Source organism: Artemia sp. Qi Xiang Cuo, chromosome 3 (genome assembly GCF_049724085.1).
Source record: "Artemia sp. Qi Xiang Cuo chromosome 3, ASM4972408v1, whole genome shotgun sequence".
Taxonomy (NCBI): Eukaryota; Metazoa; Arthropoda; class Branchiopoda; order Anostraca; family Artemiidae; genus Artemia; species Artemia sp. Qi Xiang Cuo.
This window is the reverse complement of record NC_142796.1, coordinates 18524730-18550567: the sequence shown is the minus strand read 5'-3', so window position 1 is coordinate 18550567 and position 25838 is coordinate 18524730. Positions and strand designations below refer to the sequence as shown.

Below are 25838 nucleotides of genomic sequence, written 5' to 3'. Positions count from 1 at the left end.
CAGAATCTAACCCAGTTTTCTCTAGGTATATTTTTATCTTGAAGAACCATCGCAAATAAGGTTGAAAATGTTTGCACTTTCCCATCACAGCACTCAACCATATCAAGAAGATCTACTTGTATTTCAAACTCCTTATTACAGAATAAAACTGCAACAAATTTTCAAAAGTTTCGCCTTTCTTAAACTAGTGACAGTTTTTTTTTTGCTCTTTTTTAATCACTAAGAGAACGGTCCACCCATTTCGCTATCCTTCTCCAGTAAAAAAAAGAAGAAAATCTAGAACAATTAAAAATCTGAGAAATATCCGTTTCTTACTAAAAATCCGACAAAATTCCGACGTCCGACTCAATTTTTTTTGTCTGACAAGAGGACCAAAAATCTGACAATGTCGGAAAAATCCGACATAGTGGAAGCACTGGCCGAGACGCTGATAAAAGGGGATCCGAGTGTCATCTATAAAAATAGTATTATCCTTGTCTTGCACATCTTTCTTTTTTCTTACGCAAAACAGCTGACGGATGCCGTAAAAAAGAATAAGAAGTCCCCCTCAAGATGCCCCGGAAGGTTGATCTTGATTCCGCAAGCCATTCCAAAATATTGCTGATACACCCTTTTGACAATCTGTATGTACATAGTATGTTTTGATTTAGTTCAACTTTCCTCTCAGCATTTTCTCAGATCTTCATTTCAAAATTCTCAGCCTCGGTAGTACTCCGCCACAGAAGCAGTAGTTTCGGTGGTATAGTAGTAGTAGTGGGCAAACATTGCCTTTTTGGTCAATTGATCATCTTCCTTATCATTTCCTGAAATTTCAAAATCAATATTATCATTCATTTCTGAGTTACACCTCTTTGACAACTCGCAAGCAAATAACAAGTTTTGATTTAGTTTAACATTTCCCCCAACACTCTCCAAAAGGCTCATCTGATTTCCATTTTTTTTCTGGAAAGTAAAGGTCAAACATGCTCATCTTTCTCAATAACATATACTATATGTAAACAATGGGTGAAATGTATAACTTACAGCCCTTGCCCTGAGGGCAGTTTTTATTGGATATGTATAGGGAAATAATTTGCCTGATGGGGGAGGGACTGGTCGCCCTCTAATCACTTTTGACTCTTACAATGGGCACTAGAACTGGCAATTAACTCCTTTCGAAGTTTCTACGACACCTCCTTTTATACGAAGTGCCTTGGTCAGAAAAAAGAACAAAAAATAATACATTTTGCCCACATCGCTCCTTGCTTAGGCAGCGATATTGCGCTGCTTATGATCAGAAATATCGTGACACGGGAAAAAAGCATTCCCCTCCATTTTTATGGCACCAAACTACGATTTTGCCCCAAAGAGGACCAAAATCACTTTCGATTGAAAATCCTGAGATAGCCAATCAATTTAAAAGTATTAAATTCATACATATATTTAGACTCCCTGTTGCAGAGAAAAGGATGTCACGTCCAAGAAGTCATAAAGCTCATGCAAGATAAATGGTTAATACGAACGTTTATCTTAATGCTTAATTCAACTAAGCTGATTTAAATGCTTTTTCATAAAATTATGCCTAGTGATTGCGCATCAGTCATTATTAAGGAAATTCAATTTTTCCCTCCTTAGGCAGTGGCGTCGGGAAACCCAATAATTTGGAGGAAAATTATTATATAGCCCATTTCCCTTGACTCTCCGGATGGAAACCCCTCTTGTCCCCCCCCCCCAATATAAATGATGAGCTATGCCCTTGTCCTTAGATGGGGGGAGGGGGGGGCTAGAATTTATCCCTAATCTGTCTTAATTTCTGGAAATATTTTTCTGGTCTATGTCTTCATTATTTGCGCTGAGGGAGGGGGGATTAGGAGTACCCCATCCATAGCGAAAATCTCTGTGTAGGTTTCACCTTCACCTGCACAGAGATGGAAAACAAGAAGCGGTGCGTCACAAGCCATGCCAGGAAAATTCGCAAGGCTAAGGGTGACAAATACTACCAGGACAATGGCTTTCAGTGACTTTAAATGCTAATATTTCTTTTTTCTCATCTATAGCAATATTTCAATTTATTTTAGCATATGTATACAATGTTTTTAACCTTTGCTTAAAAGAGAGCCGTATTGTGGAGGTCACTATGGCTTCACTCGCCTAATTTGGACTAAATATTCAAATTTTGTACAAGACTAATTACAATCCAACTTTTTAGTTCTTAAGCAGAAAAACTCAAAAGCGGGTAAGCTAGGGTATGATTTGAAATACGATCAGAAATTGAGTTAGAAATAAAACAATTTTTTTTCGACTAAAAGTAAGGAGCAAAAGTAAAAACTTAAAAATAAAATTCTGCATATAAGGGGACTACCCCCTCCTCGAATTCTCGCTCTTTACGCTAAAGTTCGACTTTTTGCCGCTATTCTTTAAGAACGACTGATGAAAAAACAAGAGACATGAAATTGGAGAAGTATTTTTTAAAGTATAATACAACTTTGGCGTAAATAACGAGGGGAAGCCGACAGGGTTGCCCCTCTTATATACAGAATAATCTTTGTGCCTTTGAATTTTTGATATTGCTTTTAATTTTCAGTTGAAAAAACTTATTTTTATTTAACAAGTACAAGGAAGCATAATTGAACTTTGTTCGGGCTCAAGAATTAAAATAGGATATTCTAAAAGAGATTTTTACGCTGAGATCAAACATAAAATATATTTTTCAATTGCTGATAGTTTTCAGGAAGTACATGTATTTTAAATTTTTTACAACATTTAGTGGTTTTGAAATTTTATTTCATACTGAACTTTAGGCTCTTTTAGAGTGGTTTTACATGCAATTTTTTAGAATGAATCAGTAATACAATCAGAACTTTTAATAGAGCCTGTAACACTGTGCACAAAACTTATTAGCATAGATAATCTGATACATAAAAAAAAAAAAAAAAAAAAAAAAAAAAAAAAAGTAAAAGCTTGTTCAAAATCATATAAAATGAAAAGGCTATAATAAAATGAAAATGAAAATCATATAGCATAGATAATCTGATACATCAAAAGATATAATGAATCAGTAATACAATCAGAACTTTTAATAGAGCCTATAACACTGTGCACAAAACTTATTAGCATAGATAATCTGATACATAAAAAAAAAAAAAAAAAAAAAAAAAAAAAAAAAAAAAAAGTAAAAGCTTGTTCAAAATCATATAAAATGAAAAGGCTAAAGTAAAACAAACTTAATATTTTTGTCTCGGTGCATTAAATTTAAGGAGACAATCGAAGAGTATGGGTAACTTCTAAGTGTGGAACTGGTGCTGGTGTCAATAAAAAACTAACAACGCTATCTAACGTTTGGCGACACTTAGGTATTTTTTTTAACCACTATAATGATTTTTCGGTCACGAAATAAGAGAGCAACCCCTTATTACCCTAATTTTTAAAATTACATTAATTTTCAATTATTTTTCAATTAAAATCAATTTTTTTTTTAATGGAACACTGGGTTTATTTAAAAAAAAAATAAATATACATCATCGATTCCCTGAAGCATGCTTGTGCGGGAGAAATTCTTACTATTAAATTGAAAAGAAATTCCAAGTTTCGTCAAACGCTAGATGGTGTTGATAGTTTTTTTTTGTTGACACTATCGCCAGTTCCCACTCTTACAAGTTACCCATACTCTTTGGGGAAAATTGCAACTATTTATGTTGTTACACGAGTATATAACTGTATTTTTATATTTAGTCCTTCTGGAAAATGCTAACGATCCCAGGAGGACATAGCTAAACTTTTGTTCAAACTCAAAATAAAAATAAATACTTCTTAAGGGAATTTTCAAACATAGTTTAGACTTTTTATAATATTTTTCTTGTGACCCACAGGTTTCAGAGGCAACTTTTTAAAGTTATTTGTTTGGTAAGCTTTATGGGCTGCAGAATTTCTGTTCAGAACTTATTTTTCATAGTTTAAAAGGAGAGCTTTCAAATGACGTTTAGCAAGTTAAATCATAAATTTACCAAAAATTTTTGTATTTTCCGAGGTATTGTGCAAGTTTCTTTTGGAGTTTCTTCTGAAAGACATAATATAATAAACAGAAATACATAAAACAACACGATGTCAAATCAAGGAGGCACACTTGTGCCTCTATAAAGAGGCGACCCACCACAATGTTAAGCGATTTCAGGTCCTAGAGGTCGCAGAGAGACGGCGGTAATCGCATTTTGTAGCCCAAGCTCAAACTAAGAAACTTGCAAAATTTCATCCTCCTCCGACTTTATCTTCATGGGGTAAACTGGGCCGGAAGTTTGGACCCTCCCACCACGGCCCCCTTTAACGTTGTCCGATTGGGCTGACATTTAGAGGTTAAGCTTTCCTAGGGCCCGGGAGCTTATCCTCGAAATTTCAGCTCAATCCGATCACTCCTTCCCTGTTTTCAAAAAACCAAATATAGCCACTTAAAATTCATCATCATTTCTTTTTTTTTTCTTAGCCACGCCTAAAGGCCACAGTTGGCAACGGATCCGGGTGAATGAGGACTCATTCGAAGCAGAATTCGATCTTTTAGGGCCTTTTGATATTTTCAGACCGAAAAAATTATCCCCCGAATTTACATTTACGAAAAACCTTAGTTTTTTTTCAAATAATACAGATAAACAGGTTAGACATGCTTTGTTATGTAAATATCTGCGCGTCAATTTTCATAAAAAAGCATGTCTAACCTGTTTTTGTGTATTATTTGAAAAAAAACTACGTTTTCTAAAGAGTTAAAGAGGCTGGGTTACAAGGTCAACCCTTAAAACGTACAGGGATTAGGAGGCACAGTTGGGGGGGCTGTTAAAGAGGCTGAGTCACAAGTTCGAACCTTAAAACGTACAGGGATTAGGAGGCACCCTGTACGACGTGATTTGAGTATTCAGGAATTAAAAGCCTTAACACAAGAATGTTCAAGAGCGGGGGGTTTGGGGGCGGCAGCCCCCCAACTTCAACTCCTGACACGATCAGCTAACAGTTAGTCAAGCAATAATAAGTAATAAACTGTACAAAAACGTGCAGAAATTATTTGAAAAAATCTACGTTTTCTAAAGTGTTAAAGAGGCTGAGTTACAAGGTCGAACCTTAAAACGTACAGGGATTAGGAGGCACAGTTGGGGGCTGCCGCCCCCAAACCCCCGCTTTCGCAGCCTTTAAATTTAAAAAAAAAATTTTTTAAACTGAAAGTAAGGAGCGACATTAAATCTTAAAACGAACAGAAATTATTCCGTATATGAAAGAGGCTGTGCCCTCCTCAACGCCTCGCTCTTTACGCTAAAGTTTTTATTGTTTAAAAAAAGAATTGTGAGAAAGTCAAACTTTAGCGTAAAGAGCGAGGCGTTGAGGAGGGCACAGCCTCTTTCATATACGGAATAATTTCTGTTCGTTTTAAGATTTAATGTCGCTCCTTACTTTCAGTTTAAATTTTTTTTTTTATTTAAAGGCTGCGAAAGCGGGGGTTTGGGGGCGGCAGCCCCCAACTGTGCCTCCTAATCCCTGTACGTTTTAAGGTTCGACCTTGTAACTCAGCCTCTTTAACTCTTTAGAAAACGTAGTTTTTTCAAATAATATTCATTCTGAACAGTATGCTTTTCAGACAAATGTATGTGTAAATATGAACAAATTGCTTAATTTACAATCCTCGTTCTAAGGATTTTGGAGTTCACATCATCCCTAGAGACATTTTTGTTGAACTTCTCAACCACTTTGCATAAAATGGCTACCTAAAATTCTGCATAAAATATTTCTTGTCAGGGTTGTGTAGGATAAAAAGAAAACAACAGGGGATATGATTCGTTTCAAGTCACTTTTCATTCTTGTAAATACCACTAGAATTTTTGTTTCGAATTGAATAGACTCCCTCAGAAGGTTCTGAAACAACTTTTTCCATATTAATAACCTGGTAAAAAGATAAAAAAAAACAATGGAGGCATATTACTGTTTACTTATGAAAGGTTGGTTGGGTTAGGTTCTAGGTGTCCAAAAAGACTTTGTGTATAAAGTCCAAAACTTCAGGAAATACCGAAGGAGATTTTAAGGTAAATAAAAAGACACTAGGTGCACCAAGGTTGTCGAGAGGACGGACCTGAAATATCCAGGAGCAACTAGAAATGAACCATTGTCAAAAAGACATCTCTGCAATATAAAAAAAATGTGGCTCTATCCTGCTTAACGAGAGAAAGATTGAGATGGCTGGGACAGGTTTTGCGGATGAAAGATACCACATTGACAAAGATTGTCCTTTCGGCCATTCATCTAGGGTCAAACAAAAACAGGTCGGCCCAAAATGAGATGGGAAGAGGTCGCAAGAATTTATTTCTCTTTAAGATTTCGTTTATTCATTCACAGTCATTTACTTTCGTTTCATTTTTATGTTTGTTTCGACTTCATTCTTGATCGTTTCAAGTTTTAATATCAGATTTCATTTTTTTGTGAAAGCTATTTTTAGTTTTTTTTTCAAACGTAATTAAATTAAGACCTAATGCTCAGCACCACTCAGACAAAGATTAGGCGGATTTGATAAGACCCTAATGCCTAATTGATGTACTTGAATGCCTAGCATCACACAAACTAGGCGGATTTCAGACATCCCATTGTAACCCCCACTTGTAACTCACTCACTAAAAAACACCCTAAAAAGGCTATTTATTCATTTTTTCTACTATTTTGATTGAATTAACTAATCGAGAAATAAGGAGCGTAAATTTGAGCGGAATTAAAATCTTGAACAAACTCCTAAAATCATTTTTGTCGTACTCACTGTTGGTAATACTTTTGTGCACGTTCTCTTACTAAATACTACAGCTACAAAATAACGTTTAGGGTTATATCTGACCCCATAGGGAGCGGAGGTGGGACACAATTCTTACGATGGCAGCCATTATGTGTGAAAACTGTGTTGAATGACGAATTGAGTGGACCTATTGTTTTGCTATTATGATGTAAGCCTAGAAGAAACCATGCATAAGTGTTACCTAATTGTTTTATTGATAGTTCTGAATGGTTGGCAAAATATTTGCGTTTCTCGTAAAGCTTATTAGAATCTTGCTTGAAACAGATCAAAGCAATAATTATTACAGGACGGTCAATGAGAATCAGATAAGAGCAACACACTGCTAATGATATTATGGTCGTTATTCAGTTATCGAGCTTATTCTATATTTGCAATTAAAGCTTTATTTCAGTTTATCAATATTGCCCCAGTCATATCTCCTCATTCCAATGAAGTTCTTGATATGTTGGCTCATATCCATGGGGTCTTGTTTGCAGCACTCATCAATAAGTGAACCATACTTTTATGGCTAACATCTAGGTTCTCTGAGCAGGCCATTCCTGCCTGCTGGAAATAGAGAACTGTTAGCTAAAGTAATAGCCACGTACGCAGAAATACTTTCCGGGGAGTGCTTAATAAACCACTTTTATTTAATAATATAAATGAGAATGTTTAGAAATTAAGAAAAATTAACATCTCAGGTCCCAGGTCAATTAGGGTTTCAGGTTGATGTTAAGGGACAAATGGAAATGTTAAGGACAAATGTCCGGGGTAAATTTTCACCGGGATTAAATTGTCTAGAGAATATTTTCGTAGGGCCGGGGAATTTTTCCGTGGAGGTGGAGCCAGATTTCCTGGCATTATATAAAAAACGATCAGAAATTAAATAAGAAAAAAGCTTTTTCAACTGAAAGTAAAGAGCATAAATAAAACTTAAAAGGAACAGAAATTATTGTCTATATGAAGGGGGTTGTCCACTCCAAAACACCTCACTCTTTACGATAACGTTTGAATTTTGTCCCAATTATTTAAGAACGACTCCAGAAACACAAGGATTCCTTAATTCACAGTTTATAGAATTATCCAGTAAGTTTATCGCAGATCATTTCTGGTCTTCATTCTCGGTGCGAACAAAAAGCTCCTCCCACTTATTTCTGCATTAGCGGGTTAGTGTGTTTGCGTCAATCAATAAAAAATTTTTAAACAATGCATGGCTCATAAGCACAAAAGCAGAAAAAAAATTGGTGAGCTGGAAGCGTGGCTTTCAAGTGCCCTGCCCTGGAGATGGGAATAATTGTATATACAACGAACTATGAACGCTTTTCTTTATCGCACATTAGATCTCCTCCGGGGTCGATTTCTGATTGGGTAAAAAAGGAGGTGGGGGGTGGTGGAAATAAAATACCACAAGGAATTTTTTTTTCTTCTACTTCATTGGGTAAGATGCGAAAGGTTATTTGGCGCGGTTGCAGGATTTTTTTAGGGGAGGGGGGCGCAGCGTAGGTAGATCTGACAAACTTACGTTAGGAGCCAGTTTAATTAATGCAAACTTGCGCTAATTAGGTAAATTACACTACTTTAGACTACTTTACGGGGGTAACCCTCGCCCCCCCCCCTCTGGCTCCGCAACTGGGTCGTGTATCATTTTTTTTCACGTCGTGATATTTATTTTCTCAGATTGTAGTTCCTGTGATATTTGAAAAGTCTAGTTACCTGTTTTAGCGGAGAGCCTAGATAAGACTAGTTTTGTTTTCAATCAATGTGTTCATATGAAATGGTCCGACCTTTCCTGAACTTTAAACAATAAACACCTCTGTTTGAAAATCTTTGCACTTTCTGAATTTAGATAGCGACAAGGGTTCCTGATTGAGACCAATTTTAGGACTTGGGTTCTAATTATTGGTTGCTGTGGTAAAAGTTGCCACAATAGCCCTATCCAAGAAAAAACCAAACGTCTGTTAAAAAGTGTTTTTCGTAAAATTCTTAGGGAATTTTCAGAAAATTGAAGGACATCACACATTTTAGTGGCAGATCCAAAATTTTACGGGGCTTTACGCAAGAAAAGCTCCTATTATAGAATATTCTACCAGTTTATATATATATATATATATATATATATATATATATATATATATATATATATATCAGCGCGTACAAACAGCTCCTCTCATTTGATCTGCCATCAGCGGGCCAATTACCCTGGAACACGTATTTTGGCAGAAACTTTCTCAAAATGCCTTTGAAACCAACTCGAGCCTTCGAAACCTACTTGTAATTCCTATAAACATCTGAACTAATTTTATATATATATATATATATATATATATATATAAGATAATTTCTTAAACCACATTGGCCTGACATCACATAAAGAAAGTAAAACGAGCAAAAATGGGGTTTTTATAGGCCAAATGAAGATACTGAGAAAACAAAGCGAATATTTCGAGAGGACAAACGCCTCTCTTCTTCAGCGCGAAACGAAACGATGTATCAATAAAAGCTAAGAAATTAGAAGAATTAAAAACAACTACGTAACAACAATAAAAGCAAGTTATTTGCCAATATCCTCGATTTGCACAAAATCCAAAAAAACATGAACTGCCGTCGACGGATACTAGCGAACAACTGACAAAGAGAAGGAAACCAATTCATTCACTCGAAAAAACAAAAAGAACCAGCAATTAAATAAGTTGGAGAACTATGTAATTTGATTTCGGATTTTAATTAATGCATTTCTTGCAGACACCCTTTGAGACCTAAGGGGTTGTTCACGTGTTTGATTAGATGACTGGGAAAGTGGCTCAAGGTTTATTTCAGGGATTACTAAAGTATCGGCTTCTCTTTTGAGAAAACCGAAATATGACTCGTTTATTCTTAAATCACCGGAATCTCTGTTTAAAGCTAGACCTAAATGTTGTTATTAATAAATTTCAACAGCTTTTCTGTAGTGCTGGACAATACGTTTGTCATGCGTAATAAGGCTAATTTGATTAAGCAAAATAGTATGGTCCGGTTTTTAAAAAATGTGCTTTGCAAGGGCAGAGTGAAACTTTTTTGTTCTTTTCCACTCTTTAAGTGTGTTATTAATTGAACTAGAGTGCTGAATTAATCTATCAGTTAGTCGCTGATTAGTTCTTCCGATATACCAAAGACCACACGAACAAGGAATTCTGTAGACACCGGAGTTTTCACCTATCGGGATAGGGTCTTTACCTTGATAAATTTGGGACTGATAGTTTTTCTGGGTCTATAATAAGTTTAAAGTTTTTTTTTTTTTAAATTTTTGGAAATGTGGTCTGAAATCCCTTTAGTGTATGGGAGACCAAGATTAACAGAATTTTCCCTTTTATTTGTGTTTTATGTGGAACTATCTGATAATCTTTTAATGTATTTTGCAATTACAGAATTTATTAAACTAATTGGAAAACCATTCCCAAATAAAATATCTCTAAGGTGGTTGAGCTCTAAATCCAAGAAACGTGTTGAACAAACTTTCAATGCTCTATCAACTAGAGAAGTAACAACTCCTCTTTTCACAGCAGGAGAATGATTTGAGGAATAACTTCAGTAACGGTCATTATGTGTGGGTTTTCTATAGACACTAAACTCGAAAAATGAATAATTTCGGTGCACCAGAACATCTAAGAATGGAAGACGCCTCTCTATCTCTGATTCCTGAGTAAATTTCATCTTTGGATCCAAAGAGTTGATCAAATGATGAAAAGAACTCTAGAGAATCGTCACCACGCTACCATAAATAAAAAATGTCATCTTGAAAATAAACCTAAAATTCAGGTTTAAAAGAACTTTGCAAAATAGCCCTTTCTTCAAGGTCTTCCATGAAAATATCAGCCTGTATTGCAGAAAGAGGGGCACCCATGGAGAGCCCATATTTCCGTCTATAAAAAATGCCTCTATAATGGGAGTAAAAAAAAAGTAGTATAAAATATATATATATATATATATATATATATATATATATATATATATATATATATATATATATATATATATATATATATATATATATCGGCGCGTACAAACAGCTCCTCTCATTTGATCTGCCGTTAGCGGTCCAATTACCCTGGAACACGTATTTTGGCAGAAACTTTCTCAAAATGCCTTTGAAACCAACTTGAGACTTCGAAACCTATTTTTAATTCCTAAAAACATTTAATAATAACATTAAACTACTAACTACCAATTTTCATGTATGTATTGGAATAAATTAATTTAAAATTAGTTTCTTCAAAATTAGTGTTTCGCGTCCAAGAGAAATCTGACTTGTCTACCCGTGAAAAGATCTGATGCCGCTTATGTTTATATCTGAAAAAATGTTCTCTGGAGCACTCGCACCCCGGTCCGGGTTTTAATAATGGGTGAGATAGGGAATGATCATACTGCTAATTCTATAAACTGTGCTTTAATTGGAACAATAAGAAGCTTTTTAAAGTACTAAAAAACTTAAGCGTAAAGAGCGGGGTGCTGAGGAAGAGGCAGTCCCCCTCATATGCGTTATAATTTCTGTTCGTTTAAAGTTTTAATATTGCTCCTTACTTTCAGTTGAAAAAACTTGCTTTTTTTATTATTTAACACAGTTGAAAACCATATTTATTATTGCTAAATAGATTTATAGATCAGCAAAAACCGAGCAAGGCATTATAACTCCCTGGAATTCTGTACCAAGGCTTAACTTAAAGAATTTAAAAACTAATTTCTTTCATAAACAGTTACAAAGCTCGGGTAAAACTGAGTGGAGTGCTGACAACTCCCTGGAGTGGTTTACCATCTTAGCTCATGCAACGTAAAACAGATTTTTTGCATCTTTTTTCATAGATCGACCATGGGGTGAGGTTAGAAACTAACATTGTCCTAGGACACTAAAAAACTGAATTTCTCAATCGAGAAATCATCATCTTGGTTTAAATAAGAGTTTCATTCTTCTTTTTACGATTCATGATTGGCTCAACAACCCCAGCTCCTTCAGACCCAGCTCTAAATAGCTCCTTCAAGTCAGAGATTCGTCAGTCAGCATTGGAAATGGGGGAAACATAAATCTGTCCTTTGATCAAGCTTGTAAACGGTCGAAAGTCGACAGTGGAATAGTGGGAATTAACTTTGAAAATCAAGACAAATATTGTGTGCTTCATTGTCAAAGAAATGTCGAACAGTAAAATATGCCCCTGTTGTTTTCTTTTTTTAAACCGAAAATAAAACAAGCTGAAATTTGCGGACTGCAACTTTTAATCGGTTGAGGAGCCAAATTTAAATTGAAAACAAAGATAAGCTAAAATTTACCTGCAGCAAGCTTTAATCCACTGAGGAGCAAAATTTACATCGAAAATTGAAAGCAAAGATAAGCTGAAATTCACCAACAGTAACGTTTACTCCACTGAGGAGCAAAATTTAAATTGAAAATAAATATAAGTTGAAACTTACCAGCAGCTACTTTTAATCCACCGAGGAGCAAAATTTAAATTTAAATTGAAGACAAAGATCAGCTGAAATTTACCAGTAGCAACCTTTAATCCGCCGAGGAGAAAAATTTAAATTGAAGATTGGAATTAAAAACAAAGATAAGCAGAAATTTACGAGCAGCAACCTTTAATTCACTGAGGAGCAAAATTCAAATTGAAAATTGAAAACAAAATAAGTTGAAGTTCACCAGCATCAACAAGCGAAAATTCACCAACAGCAACCTTTAAGCCCATGAGCGTAACTTAAATTTGTTGGTTCAACAACTAAATGAGTCATTCTAATAATCTGCGCTGCATTCAAAATAGAATCATTATTCTTCTATCACCTACAATTTTTACAAAATGACATGTCTTTGAGTTTAGCACAAAAAACTGCATCAGCAAAATTTTCTAAAATTTAAAATTTACTTCGCTGAAATGAGTAAAGGGCCAGGTTTCAGAGCAAAAAAAAGAAAAAAAAAGAAGAAAAAAACAGGGAAAATCTAGCTTAAAACCAGAGGCTGACCTAGAGAAATTCCACTGCATAGAAAGCTAGAACATATGCACAAATAACCTTATTGAACAATCAAAGCAGTTTAACGCGCATCTTTGAAAGGGTTATGCCAGGTTTGTCTCTCACAAAGACTATCTATCTTGGCTTCACTGTAATTAGCCCTGGCTCTCAAGTTTTTTCATGAATTCTAGACAAAATGCACACAAACAGATCAGTTTTATTGCCTTACGAACATTTTTTTATTTATTTTATTATTCAGAAGTTTGCAATTCAAAATTAAATGGAATTAAAAGGCAACAAGATTATTTTTATATATGTCTTGACTATTGTGCCTCTTCGTGGAAAATTATCGGAAGACACATCAAGATTTCGCGTGGACTGCATAATTTATGTAGTCCCATATATGCGATTACCATAAAACGGGCCGGATTTTTTATTTTTTTTTTAATTGCAGGTTTTAACAATCAGACCATAGGCTACAACACTTAAAAACCCATGTTTTCATAAAAATTCACAAATTTCAGAATTAATGAATCCCATTTCACACATAATTTTGGCAAAGGGTGAAAATTCGATATTAATATCATTGGTTATTACAAGCTTTTTTCTAGACCTGCCAAGTAGCTACAATTGGATCGATTTGAATTTTTTTTTCTTATATAGTTTTTTTCCTGAAAATTGTCCTATTTTGGCGCTTCCTAACCGCAAACGCTTAACGAAATAAATAGCTCCAAGCGTGGCTAATTCAACGGTCGTTTGCAAGTAGGAAATTTCATTGGAAGAGTTCAGTTTATATATGGGTGTTACCTTGTTTGGATACTTGTGTGACGATAATTCTATTTTTTGAACAATACTGAGAATATTTTTTATTAAGAAATAAAGTAACATATTTTCTAAAATTAGAACGGCTTGATTTTATACCTGTGCAGCAGGACCTGAAGGTGTTTTGGCCTCTAAGTAAAGTGAGATATAACTTTCGGCACTTATTTAATTAGTAACCTATTAAACTGTTGGGAGGGGAGGGAGAAGGATATAAGGCTTTTAGGGCCTGTGCATGCATCAACAAATAAAAACAAATTAACATTCACTAACTATATACAAATACACCCAAACTCTGCTAGGTCGTTCATTAGGTTTGTTAGAAATGTGGAAAAAGAAAATCCTCCCGCCACAAGTGCCACGTCTTCCTAACAAACCTAAAGAAAGACCTAGAAGAGCTTTTCCAAGTAGCAATATAGCAAAAAGCTGATTTTATATTGCAAAAAGACATAGCAAAAGAATAGCAAGAAAGAACATAAAAGCGAAAAGTTCAAGTTACTGGGAAAAATCAAGAAAAAGACTTGTTAAAACCACTTTTTAAAGCCACTATTACCCCGTTCAGACGCATGTGAAAACGCTCAAAACCTATCGGTACTATGAGAAAACCGATATGTTTTTCCTGCAGGACCGATCAGTTTTCGGGCTAGGAATTTTTCTAGTTTTCCCATAGTGCCGATCAGTTTTTCGTGTCATCGAGCAAAAATAAGCAAGCCTTTTTAAAAATGGAAAGCATGTCAATTGTTAAGACCTTTGGGCTTTGGTAGATGAACTAGCTACTGCAAAAATACAAAAAGTAAGAGATGCTGCTGGAATCTGATGACATGTTTTTAAATTTTCCTTCAAACTTTTGGCCACAAAAAAAAACACGCACAAGTAAATGTTGCCTGTGCCTTTCCGAAAAATCTTACACCTATCGTTTGAACACTTTTCCTTTCGCATCGATCGGCTTTTCTCATCGGTTTCCCTATGCGTCTGAAGGGACTACAACAAATTTGCAGCCTAAATTATAAAAGATCCAGTTTAATTGTCCAGTCCAATTCCGGAGCTAAAAGTGAAATTTTCGCTCCATTAAGATTACATAATGCGGAAAAGCTTTTGGTAATGCAAACTTTGTCATGAAGAAATAATTTAACTTAAACCCATCCAGGTTCTTGTTTCTCTTGTTTCCCAGGCTCTGTGTTTTCGTTTTCGTCAGATTTTAGCACAAATTTCACACAGGCTAAATCACGAAAGAGCAAGTTCAGTAGTCACTAACTGTCTAGTTAGCCACTGCAATGCTTCAGAGAGTCCAGTTCCAAAGGGTACGTTGCACGGTTGTATGTGCCAAAACTGTCCATATAACAAAGATGATAAACTGAAAGCTCGAGTAATTTCTTCAACTGAAGCAGCAGAGGGTAAGTCCTGGCAAAGAAAATACTGTAACTTCCATTATCTCTCAGGTTAAAAATGAATAGAAAAACTTAGAACGAAAAACCTAAAGTAGAAAGAGCTTAAAAGAAAAACAAAGAAGATAATCTTGAAAAATACCAGCTAGACCAGTAGGGAAAAACAAAATTCGAATAAATGCTTGCCTTTGTAAAATAAAGGGTAATAAGCGTTGAGAAAGAAAGAACATAAATCATAGAAACTTCAAAAAGTAAGGAACCTAAAATAAAAAAGAATTACAAAAAGAAAGAAAAGGAAACCAATATATACAACTACTTATGAAACAACAAAGGAAGTAAAATATTGATTGGTAAAATAAAAATAGTGAATATATAAAATATATTCACTCCCAACAAAGGAAGTGAAATTTATACAAATAAGGGTGTGTAAAAATATAATAACAGTAGAATATAACAAAATTATAAAACAATAAGATATTGCTACAATAGTTGCTTAAGTTTAGATCCTACCTACTGAACGCTGAGGACGCCTTGTTATACGCAGACAAAATATTCATTTGACTGTTCTTCATTTTTTCCTACAGGCCACAAACCTGTTATTTTTTACAAACGTAGAAATAAGAGAAACAAAATCGAGAAACTAAGAACACTTATTCTAAAAGAAGTTGAGAGGTTGCACCCTTTTGACGAATGTTGAAGCACATTCACAAAGGGACTTCACATAGCACTTATGTTTTTCATTTGATTTGACTGTCACCTTGGATTATTTCACATCCCCTGCTCACAAGACTGATTCCTTCGTAAGCGTTTGACATTCAAACACCTATGTATAATCAGCTAACTAATTAACTTGATAGTAGGTCTCATTTTTCGCTAATTAAACTTGACTTACTAAATTTAATTTTCCTCATGACTTGGCGCCAGCGTCAAGAGAGCAGACACTATCCTTCTCCAGTAAACCCGGTCTTGAGTCGCAGCGGGGCATCTTCAGGTCTTATTCCTGCCTTGGTAATGAAATGATGTATACTATCGGACCATCTTGCTCTTGGGCGACCGCGTGGTCGCCCCGCTGGACCATCTCAGTTTACGTTGTGCAACTTGCAGGGAGAAAAGAATCTGCATCGTACAGGACAGGAGGTTGGTGTCGCTGATAAAGTCGTATCAGCGAAGTCTCTCTATCTTTTGGAGTGGATTATGTCCAGCTTTCTCAAGGTCATGGTGGCTGCAATCCAAGTTTCTGTGCCATATAGTAGGACTGAGCCGACATATGCATTAAATATCCCCATCTTTGTAGGACGGCTGACAAAACGGTTGCGCCAAATGTTATTAAGTTTCCCTAGGACGGAAGTTGCCTTAGTGATTCTTGCGTTTACTTCGCTCTCAACTGATCCATCACTTGACAGAAAGGAGCCGGGTATTTAAGTTTGTCAGTAATCTGCTTAAGACTGTTTTCAATCTTTTAAGATAATCATCAATAGGCTCTGGTTCTTAGTGATTTTTAGCCTGCCCTCAACTGAAGCCCGGTTGTCTTTTAATATACTTTAAAACACAGGAGAGGGTAAAGAAAGCAAAATTACATCACCAGTAGGCCTACTAGCTTAAAGACAACTTTTTTTCATAAAGACAATAGATTTTTCATATTGAGGAGAAAAATTAAGTTTCAGTGTAGTGTCTCACTAGGCAGCTTATAGTAAGAAAAAAAGTAAGAGAAACAGCTTACGGTTAAGAAATCTTGTAACTGAGAAAGAACAGATATACAGAAAACGTTTAAATAATTTCATGGACCTTGTCGATCTACTTGTACTTAGAATCAAATGAAAATACAAACACCAAAGAAAATGAGAGAACGTCAGGGAAAAGTCAGTGAGAAGTCGATAATAGAAAAGGATTGAGAAAAGGATTCTGCTTTCTTTGCGCTTTCTCTGCATTTCAAAGACCTTGAAAAGACAAGTACAAAGTCTTTGTAAATCAATCAAAGTCACAAAACTTCAGATACCGCAGGTGCTTTTTCTTTTCGGCAACATCGCCAGTTTATACTCTCCGAAATTTCCTGCATACTTTGATAAAAACGGCAAAACTTTTGATAAAAACTTTCATTAAGACAGTTAGGACTTCGTATCAGAAGATAACCACAGCTACACAAAATATGATACAGCAATATCCCTGCCTGTGATTGCCATATTTGGATTTGTTAAAAAAAATACATTAACTAAAGTTTAGCATATGTGAGTTCGTTTTTACTTTTTCTTTGTTTAGTGTTAGTGCGTTTTTCTCGTCTTTTTATGGTATTTTCTAGAGTCTGTCTATTTTATTAATCGAATTTAATTTCTTATTTTTCTATTTTTTCCGTTGATAAAGATTTCCAGATTTGAAGCTGAAATTTTCGGATAATTTTTAGTGTTTGTATAAAAACGGTTTTCTGTTTCTTTCAAAGCTTCCCTGTCCTAATTTAAGTTTTACAGTTTAAATCTTAATTCCGTATCAAGCAGAAGTCCCTTGAAAAAGCACTCTTTAGTGTACGTAATAACCACTCATAATAATTGATGACAAAACTGCTATTTTATATAATTTTCAGTAGCTTTTTATTGGTGAGCCGCTTGCGGGGATCATACAAATACAATATTATTTTACCTTTGTCAAGGCCTAATTTCACAAGTTTATTTCTGTTGATTTAACTCTTTCTCATAATGTTAATTCGCAAGGATTAGAGGAGTAAAATTCCTGAAGCTCTTTCTCGTTATTAATTTTGGCGGATTAAAAGTTATTATGATATGTGAATTGACTACTATTTGCCTAATAAATAAAAAAAGAAACCCATCTGTTTGTTCGCAAGGATTAGAGGAGTAAAATTCCTGAAGCTTTTTCTCGTTAGTAATTTTGGCGGATTAAAAGTTATTATGATATGTGAATTGACTACTATTTGCCTAATAAATAAAAAAAGAAACCCATCTGTTTATTCGCAAGGATTAGAGGAGTAAAATTCCTGAAGCTCTTTCTCGTTATTAATTTTGGCGGATTAAAAGTTATTATGATATGTGAATTGACTACTATTTGCCTAATAAATAAAAAAAGAAACCCATCTGTTTATTCGCAAGGATTATAGGAGTAAAATTCCTGAAGCTCTTTCTCGTTATTAATTTTGGCGGATTAAAAGTTATTATGATATGTGAATTGACTACTATTTGCCTAATAAATAAAAAAAGAAACCCATATGTTTATTCGCAAGGATTAGAGGAGTAAAATTCCTGAAGCTCTTTCTCGTTAGTAATTTTGGCGGATTAAAAGTTATTATGATATGTGAATTGACTACTATTTGCCTAATAAATAAAAAAAAAACCCATCTGTTTATTCGCAAGGATTAGAGGAGTAAAATTCCTGAAGCTCTTTCTCGTTATTAATTTTGGCGGATTAAAAGTTATTATGATATGTGAATTGACTACTATTTGCCTAATAAATAAAAAAAAAACCCATCTGTTTGTTCGCAAGGATTAGAAAATCGGAATTCCTGAAGCTCTTTCTCGTTGGTAATTTTGGCGAACTAAAAGTTATTATGATGTGTGAATTGGCTACTATAAAAATTGGCTAATAAAAAAATCTTTAGTTTATTCGCAAGGATTAGAAGAGCAGAATTCCTGTAGCTCTTTCTTATTGGTAATTTTGGCGAATTAAAAGTTATTATGATGTGTGAATTGGCTACTATAAAAATTGGCTAATAAAAAAAACCTTTTGTTTATTCGCAAGGATTAGAAGAGCAGAATTCCTGTAGCTCTTTCTTATTGGTAATTTTGACGAATTAAAAGTTATTATGATATGCTAATTGCCTACTATAAAAATTATCGAACACAAATAAAAAAAAGGTCCACCTGTTTATTCGCAAGGATTAGAAGAGCAGAATTCCTAAGCTCTTTCTCGTTGGCAATTTTGGTTAATTCAGCGGTAGCCTCAGCAAAACGGTCGCGATCAACAGAATCCACAACAAATATCACAGCCTGAAATAAACAACAGAAATTATAAAATTAAAACTGACTTACTAATTAAGGCTCAATTTTGACAAATCTTACACGCTATCATAGACTGGTGTTGCCTGATTTGGCACATTTGCACCATTTTGGCACTTTTTTATATGGCTGTAGATTGATTCTTCCAAATATGCGCAGTTTTTCAAAGCAAATGTGTATAAAATTGGCGCACTTTCACCCAAAAATTGGTGCCTTCGGCGCACTTCCACTTTTAGGGCATAAAGAATCACTGGCAAAGACCAGCAGTACGATGGTAACAGATATTTAATTCTGTTTATAAACAAATAAATTATTGTTCTTATTTGTAAGAGTACACAATCTCCTTGGAAACTGAGGGTCATATATTTAGTTACAAATAGTATTCATATGAAAGCCAATGATTCACCTTCTAAACATGATTTAAAGGAATAATCATTTCTTTGGCCAATCTTGTAACCTAGCTTCTGTGCAGGCTAATCTATACATATAGTTGATTATATAGCACCTGATGGAAAGACATATTATGAATCCCGGAACAGTTTTGATTCTACAATGTATACAGGGCCTAAGAGGAAAAGACGCAAGGCCAATCAAGACAATGGTATTCAAAACAACCTTGATATCCAGGAGGATTTTCAATGCTGCATTTTTTTGACAAATACATCTTTCTGTATCAAACATGGCTGAGCTGGAAGGATTTCCGCTAATATTAGTTTGAAATATTAGCTATCAGTTTGAAATCGCCATGTATTTCCTTTGTCAAATGGTATCTACCATTTAGTCACCATACATCATCTGCGATGTTCTCTTCATTTTTTTTCTACAAGTTGAGAAAATACAAATTGCTTTACACGTACCCAACAAGAGAAGTGAGTTTGTGGTTGTGGAATTTTTCACCTTAGATAAAATGCATGACCTTTTGGTACAAGAATACGAGTAGTGCTAGTAGAATAAGCAGCAAGAACGAAGGGGCATGGTTATTCAAAAAAATATCGTCTTTGAAGAAATCAAGGGACAAATAGTTTCATATTAGATAGCTCCGGAGACCCTCGCCTGGAAGTACTGAGACATCATTGCCTAAAAATACATTTCATTTTTTTCAACACTGTCATATCCTTAATTCCATATTATGTATTTTGTCACCTTTTATTATAGGGTACTTCAAGCTCGAAAAATGAGCCACAATGAGAATGCAATAAAAGTCTTTCCTTTAATAATTTTCCGTTTGGCTGATCATTCATTCATTTGCCAGATACAAGGTAATTCCGAACAAAGAGGTGAATGGTGGCAATTTGTCAGAAGATTATCACGAAATATTTCAAGAAGTCCGCTTCTGCCTCTGCCCATGGTAGAAAATATTGTAGAAAACTTACATGCAAACAATTATTTTTTTCATTTCTTATTTATTTACTCTTTATTTCTAAACCCCTGCGACATCGTCTCCTCTAAAACACTGATTCCCAAAGCGGTCCGGGTGTACCCCAGGGATCTACGAGAGAATCAACTTGGGTGAATCAAATACGATGACGCGAAAAAAAAATGTGTTTCGCAATTCGTAAGCAAGGGGGATTCACGTAAATTAATCTAGCTTACATAATGAAGAACTAAAATGTTAATTTGACTTCACCTATCGATGTAGGCAGATAATATTTTAAGAAGCTCAGCGGCTGTTACTATTAATATCTAATTTTAATGCTTATCAAAGTATAAACGCGACAAAAATGAAACGAGATTTAAACAGGATAAAAATTTAGACAACTAAGGTAATCTAGCAATTTACGCAAGATAAGCAGGAATTTGCCAGATACAAGGTAATTCTGAACAAAGAGGTGAATGGTGGCAATTGGTCAGAAGATTATCACGAAATATTTCAAGAAGTCCTTTTCTACCTCTGGCCATGGTAGAAAATACTGTAGAAAACTTATATGCAAACAATTATTCTTTTCATTTCTTATTTATTTACTCTTTATTTCTCTAACCCCTGTAACGTTCGTCTCCTCTAAAACACTGATTCCCAAAGCGATCCGGGTGCACCCCAGGGATCTATGAGAGAATCAACTTGGGTAAATCAAATACGATGACGTGAAAAAAAAATGTGTTTCGCAATTCGTAAGCGGGGATTCACGTAAATTTATCTAGCTTACATAATGAAGAACTAAAACGTTAGTTTGACTTCACCTATCGATGTAGGCAGATAATATTTTAAGAAACTCAGCGGCTGTTACTATTAATATCTAATTTTAATGCTTATCAAAGTATAAACGGGACAAAAATGAAACGAGATTTAAACAGGATAAAAATTTAGACAACTAAGGTAATCTAGCAATTTACGCAAGATATGCAGGAATTTGCCAGATACAAGGTAATTCTGAACAAAGAGGTGAATGGTGGCCAGAAGATTATCACGAAATATTTCAAGAAGTCCTTTTCTACCTCTGGCCATGGTAGAAAATACTGTAGAAAACTTATATGCAAACAATTATTCTTTTCATTTCTTATTTATTTACTCTTTATTTCTCTAACCCCTGCAACGTTCGTCTCCTCTAAAACACTGATTCCCAAAGCGATCCGGGTGCACCCCAGGGATCTATGAGAGAATCAACTTGGGTAAATCAAATACGATGACGTGGAAAAAAAATGTGTTTCGCAATTCGTAAGCGGGGATTCACGTAAATTTATCTAGCTTACATAATGAAGAACTAAAACGTTAGTTTGACTTCACCTATCGATGTAGGCAGATAATATTTTAAGAAACTCAGCGGCTGTTACTATTAATATCTAATTTTAATGCTTATCAAAGTATAAACGGGACAAAAATGAAACGAGATTTAAACAGGATAAAAATTTAGACAACTAAGGTAATCTAGCAATTTACGCAAGATATGCAGGAATTTGCCAGATACAAGGTAATTCTGAACAAAGAGGTGAATGGTGGCAATTGGTCAGAAGATTATCACGAAATATTTCAAGAAGTCCTTTTCTACCTCTGGCCATGGTAGAAAATACTGTAGAAAACTTATATGCAAACAATTATTCTTTTCATTTCTTATTTATTTACTCTTTATTTCTCTAACCCCTGCAACGTTCGTCTCCTCTAAAACACTGATTCCCAAAGCGGTCCGGGTGCACCCCAGGGATCTATGAGAGAATCAACTTGGGTAAATTAACTACGATGACGCGAAAAAAAAAATGTGTTTCGCAATTCGTAAGCAAGGGGGATTCACGTAAATTAATCTAGCTTACATAATGAAGAACTAAAATGTTAGTTTGACTTCACCTATCGATGTAGGCAGATAATATTTTAAGAAGTTCAGCAGCTGTTACTATTAATATCTAATTTAATTATATTACGATTGTTATCATATAGCAATGTACTATGATAACAATAATAGCAAATAGTGTAATAACTGTACATTTAAATAAATACAAGACCAAAAAATATATTAATGTTCTTTTTATTACCACTTCGAATAGGGAGTTCTCTAAATAAAATAAAGAAGAATTGATTGGTTTCTTCTGCTACGAGTAAAATTTTATGGACTCACTTTTCTGATTGGCCAACTTTAATTTTTTGACATCCGTTCAAAGCAAAACCAATTAATCAATTAACCAGTCATTCTCACTATTTTTCTCAAAAACCATTAATTCACGGATGGAACTCACCCACGGCACAAATTTTCATAAGTAGATCTAATGTTTTATTTTTTGTTGGGTTTGGGGAATAACGTAGAAATATAGCAGGGGATCCACTGGAACCAGCAAAACTTTGAAATTTATGGGGAAAAAATAGTTTGGAAATCTCTATAACAATTATCTAAAACAATTATCTCTAAACAATTATCTCTCCGGCTTTGTTAATTTCAAGATTGCACATTTTGGTATGGCCTGTATCTTGCTGATTTTCGCTTTAGAAATGAGGGGAGGGAGGAGGTTAAATGCCTTTTCTTTGCTCAACATGGCTTGTCATCGCGATATCTCGAATATAGCGGACATACAAAAATTATTTGAGGACTAAAATAACAGTACTTCGAATTTAAGTAAACAAAGTTCAACCTTTAGTATAAGGCTTGATTTATGACTGTTTAATAATTAGAAAGTTCTATTATTATATATAGCATCGCACTACTTCATATTATTACTTCTTCTTAAATGCATGGCTAAATAGATCAAAGATTTACAAACGTCTTTAGCCTATAATATAACTTTTTAAATTGTAACTTCAAGATTCAAGACGTAATTTTGTAGAAAAGACGAGTGTTCAAGATTTAAAAACTAGAACAAGCTTTCAATATTTTCAATTATCTCATAACGCGAACAATGGCATTATAAAAAAAACAATTTTTTGGGCAGTCTTCAAAAATATAATCAATCGTCTCCGTGATCACCAGTGTTCATATATAATTTTTCTGCTATTTTACAAATCTAGAAACTTTTTTTCATGACTGGACAGAGTTAAAAAGTCTTGCCCCAAGAGATTTTGAACATGTTTAATTCCATTATTATTTCATGCTAAATAATTTCAAATTGCGGAGACATGGATCTAACGATTCAAAATTTACTGAGACCTATTAAATGCCACTCAGCAAATTCACTTTGGGAAAAGTGAATTCCCTCACTCGTCGTTTGCTGAAAAAAGTGTTTCGTATTTACTGCCAAGAGACGCTTGGCACAAATCGGATAATCTACCATCATTTCCCCTTAAAATCTGCAAAAAATATCCCGTGGAATAAATTATACCAGTGTGCTTTACTTAATTCCTTAGATCTTATTATTGGACATTTTTTACCAAATAACTGTTTCTATTTCTTGTTTCTTCATTCCAAATTTTTTTTGCGATGCCAAAGAAATTTGCAAACAATTAATGATGTTTTGATAACTTTGACCAGAAAGGTAAGTGACTTGAAGAAATTGGTATACGCTTTTGATCGAGAACAACTCCGATATATTTGAGCACTTTTCAGTGACTTTTTTTCAATGAAAAGCTATACGAAATTTAGAAACACCCCTTACTAGCACCATTGCTTTCATAAAAAAAATATACTCACTTGGGTATTCAGATAATAATGTTTCCACAGTGGTCTTAGCTTTGCCCCTCCTCCAACATCCCATAGTGTCAGTTTCAGTGAAGGATACTCAATCGTCTCGACGTTAAATCCAATAGTTGGAATTGTGGATACAAATTCATCTTGTTTCAGCTTAAACAATATACTCGTCTTTCCTGCCCCATCTAGACCAAGTGTGATAACTCGAGCTTCAATTTTTGGACCTATTTGAATTCGATTGTTCTTTGTAAATGTTATAGGTATCGAGGCGTCTGGTTGGAGTTGTTCAAGACGATGTTTAGAAAATTCGCTCTGCCGATCGTCAATAGCTGCAATGGCAGTTGCAATTGCTGATGATGACACTGCTAGCTGTATTTCATCTGATTGGAGAGTTTTTTGAAGCTCTTGACATATTTCAGATATCTAAAAATATATATATATATATTTTTTTTAATCACATTGGATAATAACTGTAAAGGATAAAGCACAATAATTTTAGAGGAGTCAATTTAATAATGGCAGAGCTTTATCCTGTTGCAATCCCTACTGTTTAACATTGCAGTCTTTTAATTTCGTCATGGGAATTTACCCTCCCTCATTGACCTTGACCCTCATGGCATAAGTTACACAATGAACAGCCTCTACATCTCTCAATACGTAAGCTAAAGACAAACACATTGGTAAAGAGGAAACAAAAATGCCCCTTGTTCTTGGCACATACTTAAACAAGTTTGCCAAATGTTGCAGGGTAGTTTGAGCTGTCACTCATTTATTGCAATCAAATACATCAGACACAGACCTACAAGTATGTGTGTCCTAAGCCCCAAAGTTATTGTTTTGCTGCAACTTGAAAAAAATTTGGCCAAGAGTCACTATATAAAATTTGTTAATAAGGCAACCTAATGCATGATATGTAAAACCAATAAGTTGATGTGACTTTTTATCATTTACAAAGAATTGAAATTTGATTGATTCATTAATGAAGATTTATGTTTCCTGTGAAATGTGCGATTTTTCGTCAAGCCTATTACAGTAATTTGCACCAAAAGGACAACAAACTTAAATCCTTGATTTTTATTAGTTTCGGATCTATCCAGTCACCGAACAAAACTTACGATATTACTTTTTCTTAGAGAATGACCTATACTTGATTAAAAATAGGAAAAAAAATTCTGTTTTCTCCTGTTTCTGACTTTCAACCTAAAAAACATCGAATCTCACTGCACTCTTGATAGGATGTCAGCTGCTCCGTTGCCTTTCATCCTTATCGGTCTTAAGTTGTCGCTCATCTACCCTCCAGACAATATTCTGAATTTGAATCGTAGTATCCAGTGCATTAGCGAGTTATTTACATCGCTACAATCAGAGCATTCCAAGCTCGGCCCCGAGTTAAATGCCAAAAAGTTTGAAGTTCATTTCTTCATGGTCAGTACCAACGCTGGCACTGACCTGTTGTTCCCTCTCGGGAAAAGCAGGATAAAGCCAGAAGATCAGATTACTTATATTGGTCTCCCAATTGGTTCATCGATAAAGCTTAGACGCCAAATCCTTATCGTTGACAATGAACTTCGAGTCGAACTATCGTACGCATTTTTTGTCACGAATAAGGTACGCTTCAACCATTGTCTTCTCTCGACACTTTTCAATTCCATTGATACACCGCATGACCTGTTCATTGCGTCTTATTGGAAACTATTTACAAATTCAGACAAGTCGAAACTTTGTTCAGTTTTCTTCCGTTTTGCGAAATACTTCCTACGTTTTCCCACGAATCGTATCTTATAAGAAATTTAACATTGTTAGTCATTGATGTCATTGTCATCATTGATATGAAAAAGCAAGTTTCTACATATAT

General features: G+C 34.7%; 1 protein-coding gene across 2 annotated transcripts in view; it reads right to left on the bottom strand.

Annotated features, from left to right (window-relative positions):
- Positions 1 to 11014: 11014 nt before the first annotated feature.
- Positions 11015 to 25838, bottom strand: part of LOC148953828 (E3 ubiquitin-protein ligase TRIM23-like) — a 49965-nt gene continuing 35141 nt past the window's right edge. Inside the window, exons 7-9 of one of the 2 annotated variants that reach the window (XM_089085663.1) lie at positions 23987 to 24406; positions 18807 to 18932; positions 11015 to 14959 (exon numbers count right to left, since the gene is read on the bottom strand). In XM_089085663.1, coding sequence (XP_088941789.1) covers positions 14783 to 14959; positions 18807 to 18932; positions 23987 to 24406 — 723 coding nt within the window. In that variant the 3' untranslated portion in view covers positions 11015 to 14782. The remainder of the gene's footprint in view (positions 14960 to 18806; positions 18933 to 23986; positions 24407 to 25838) is intronic. The other variant, XM_089085662.1, reaches the window with a different exon arrangement.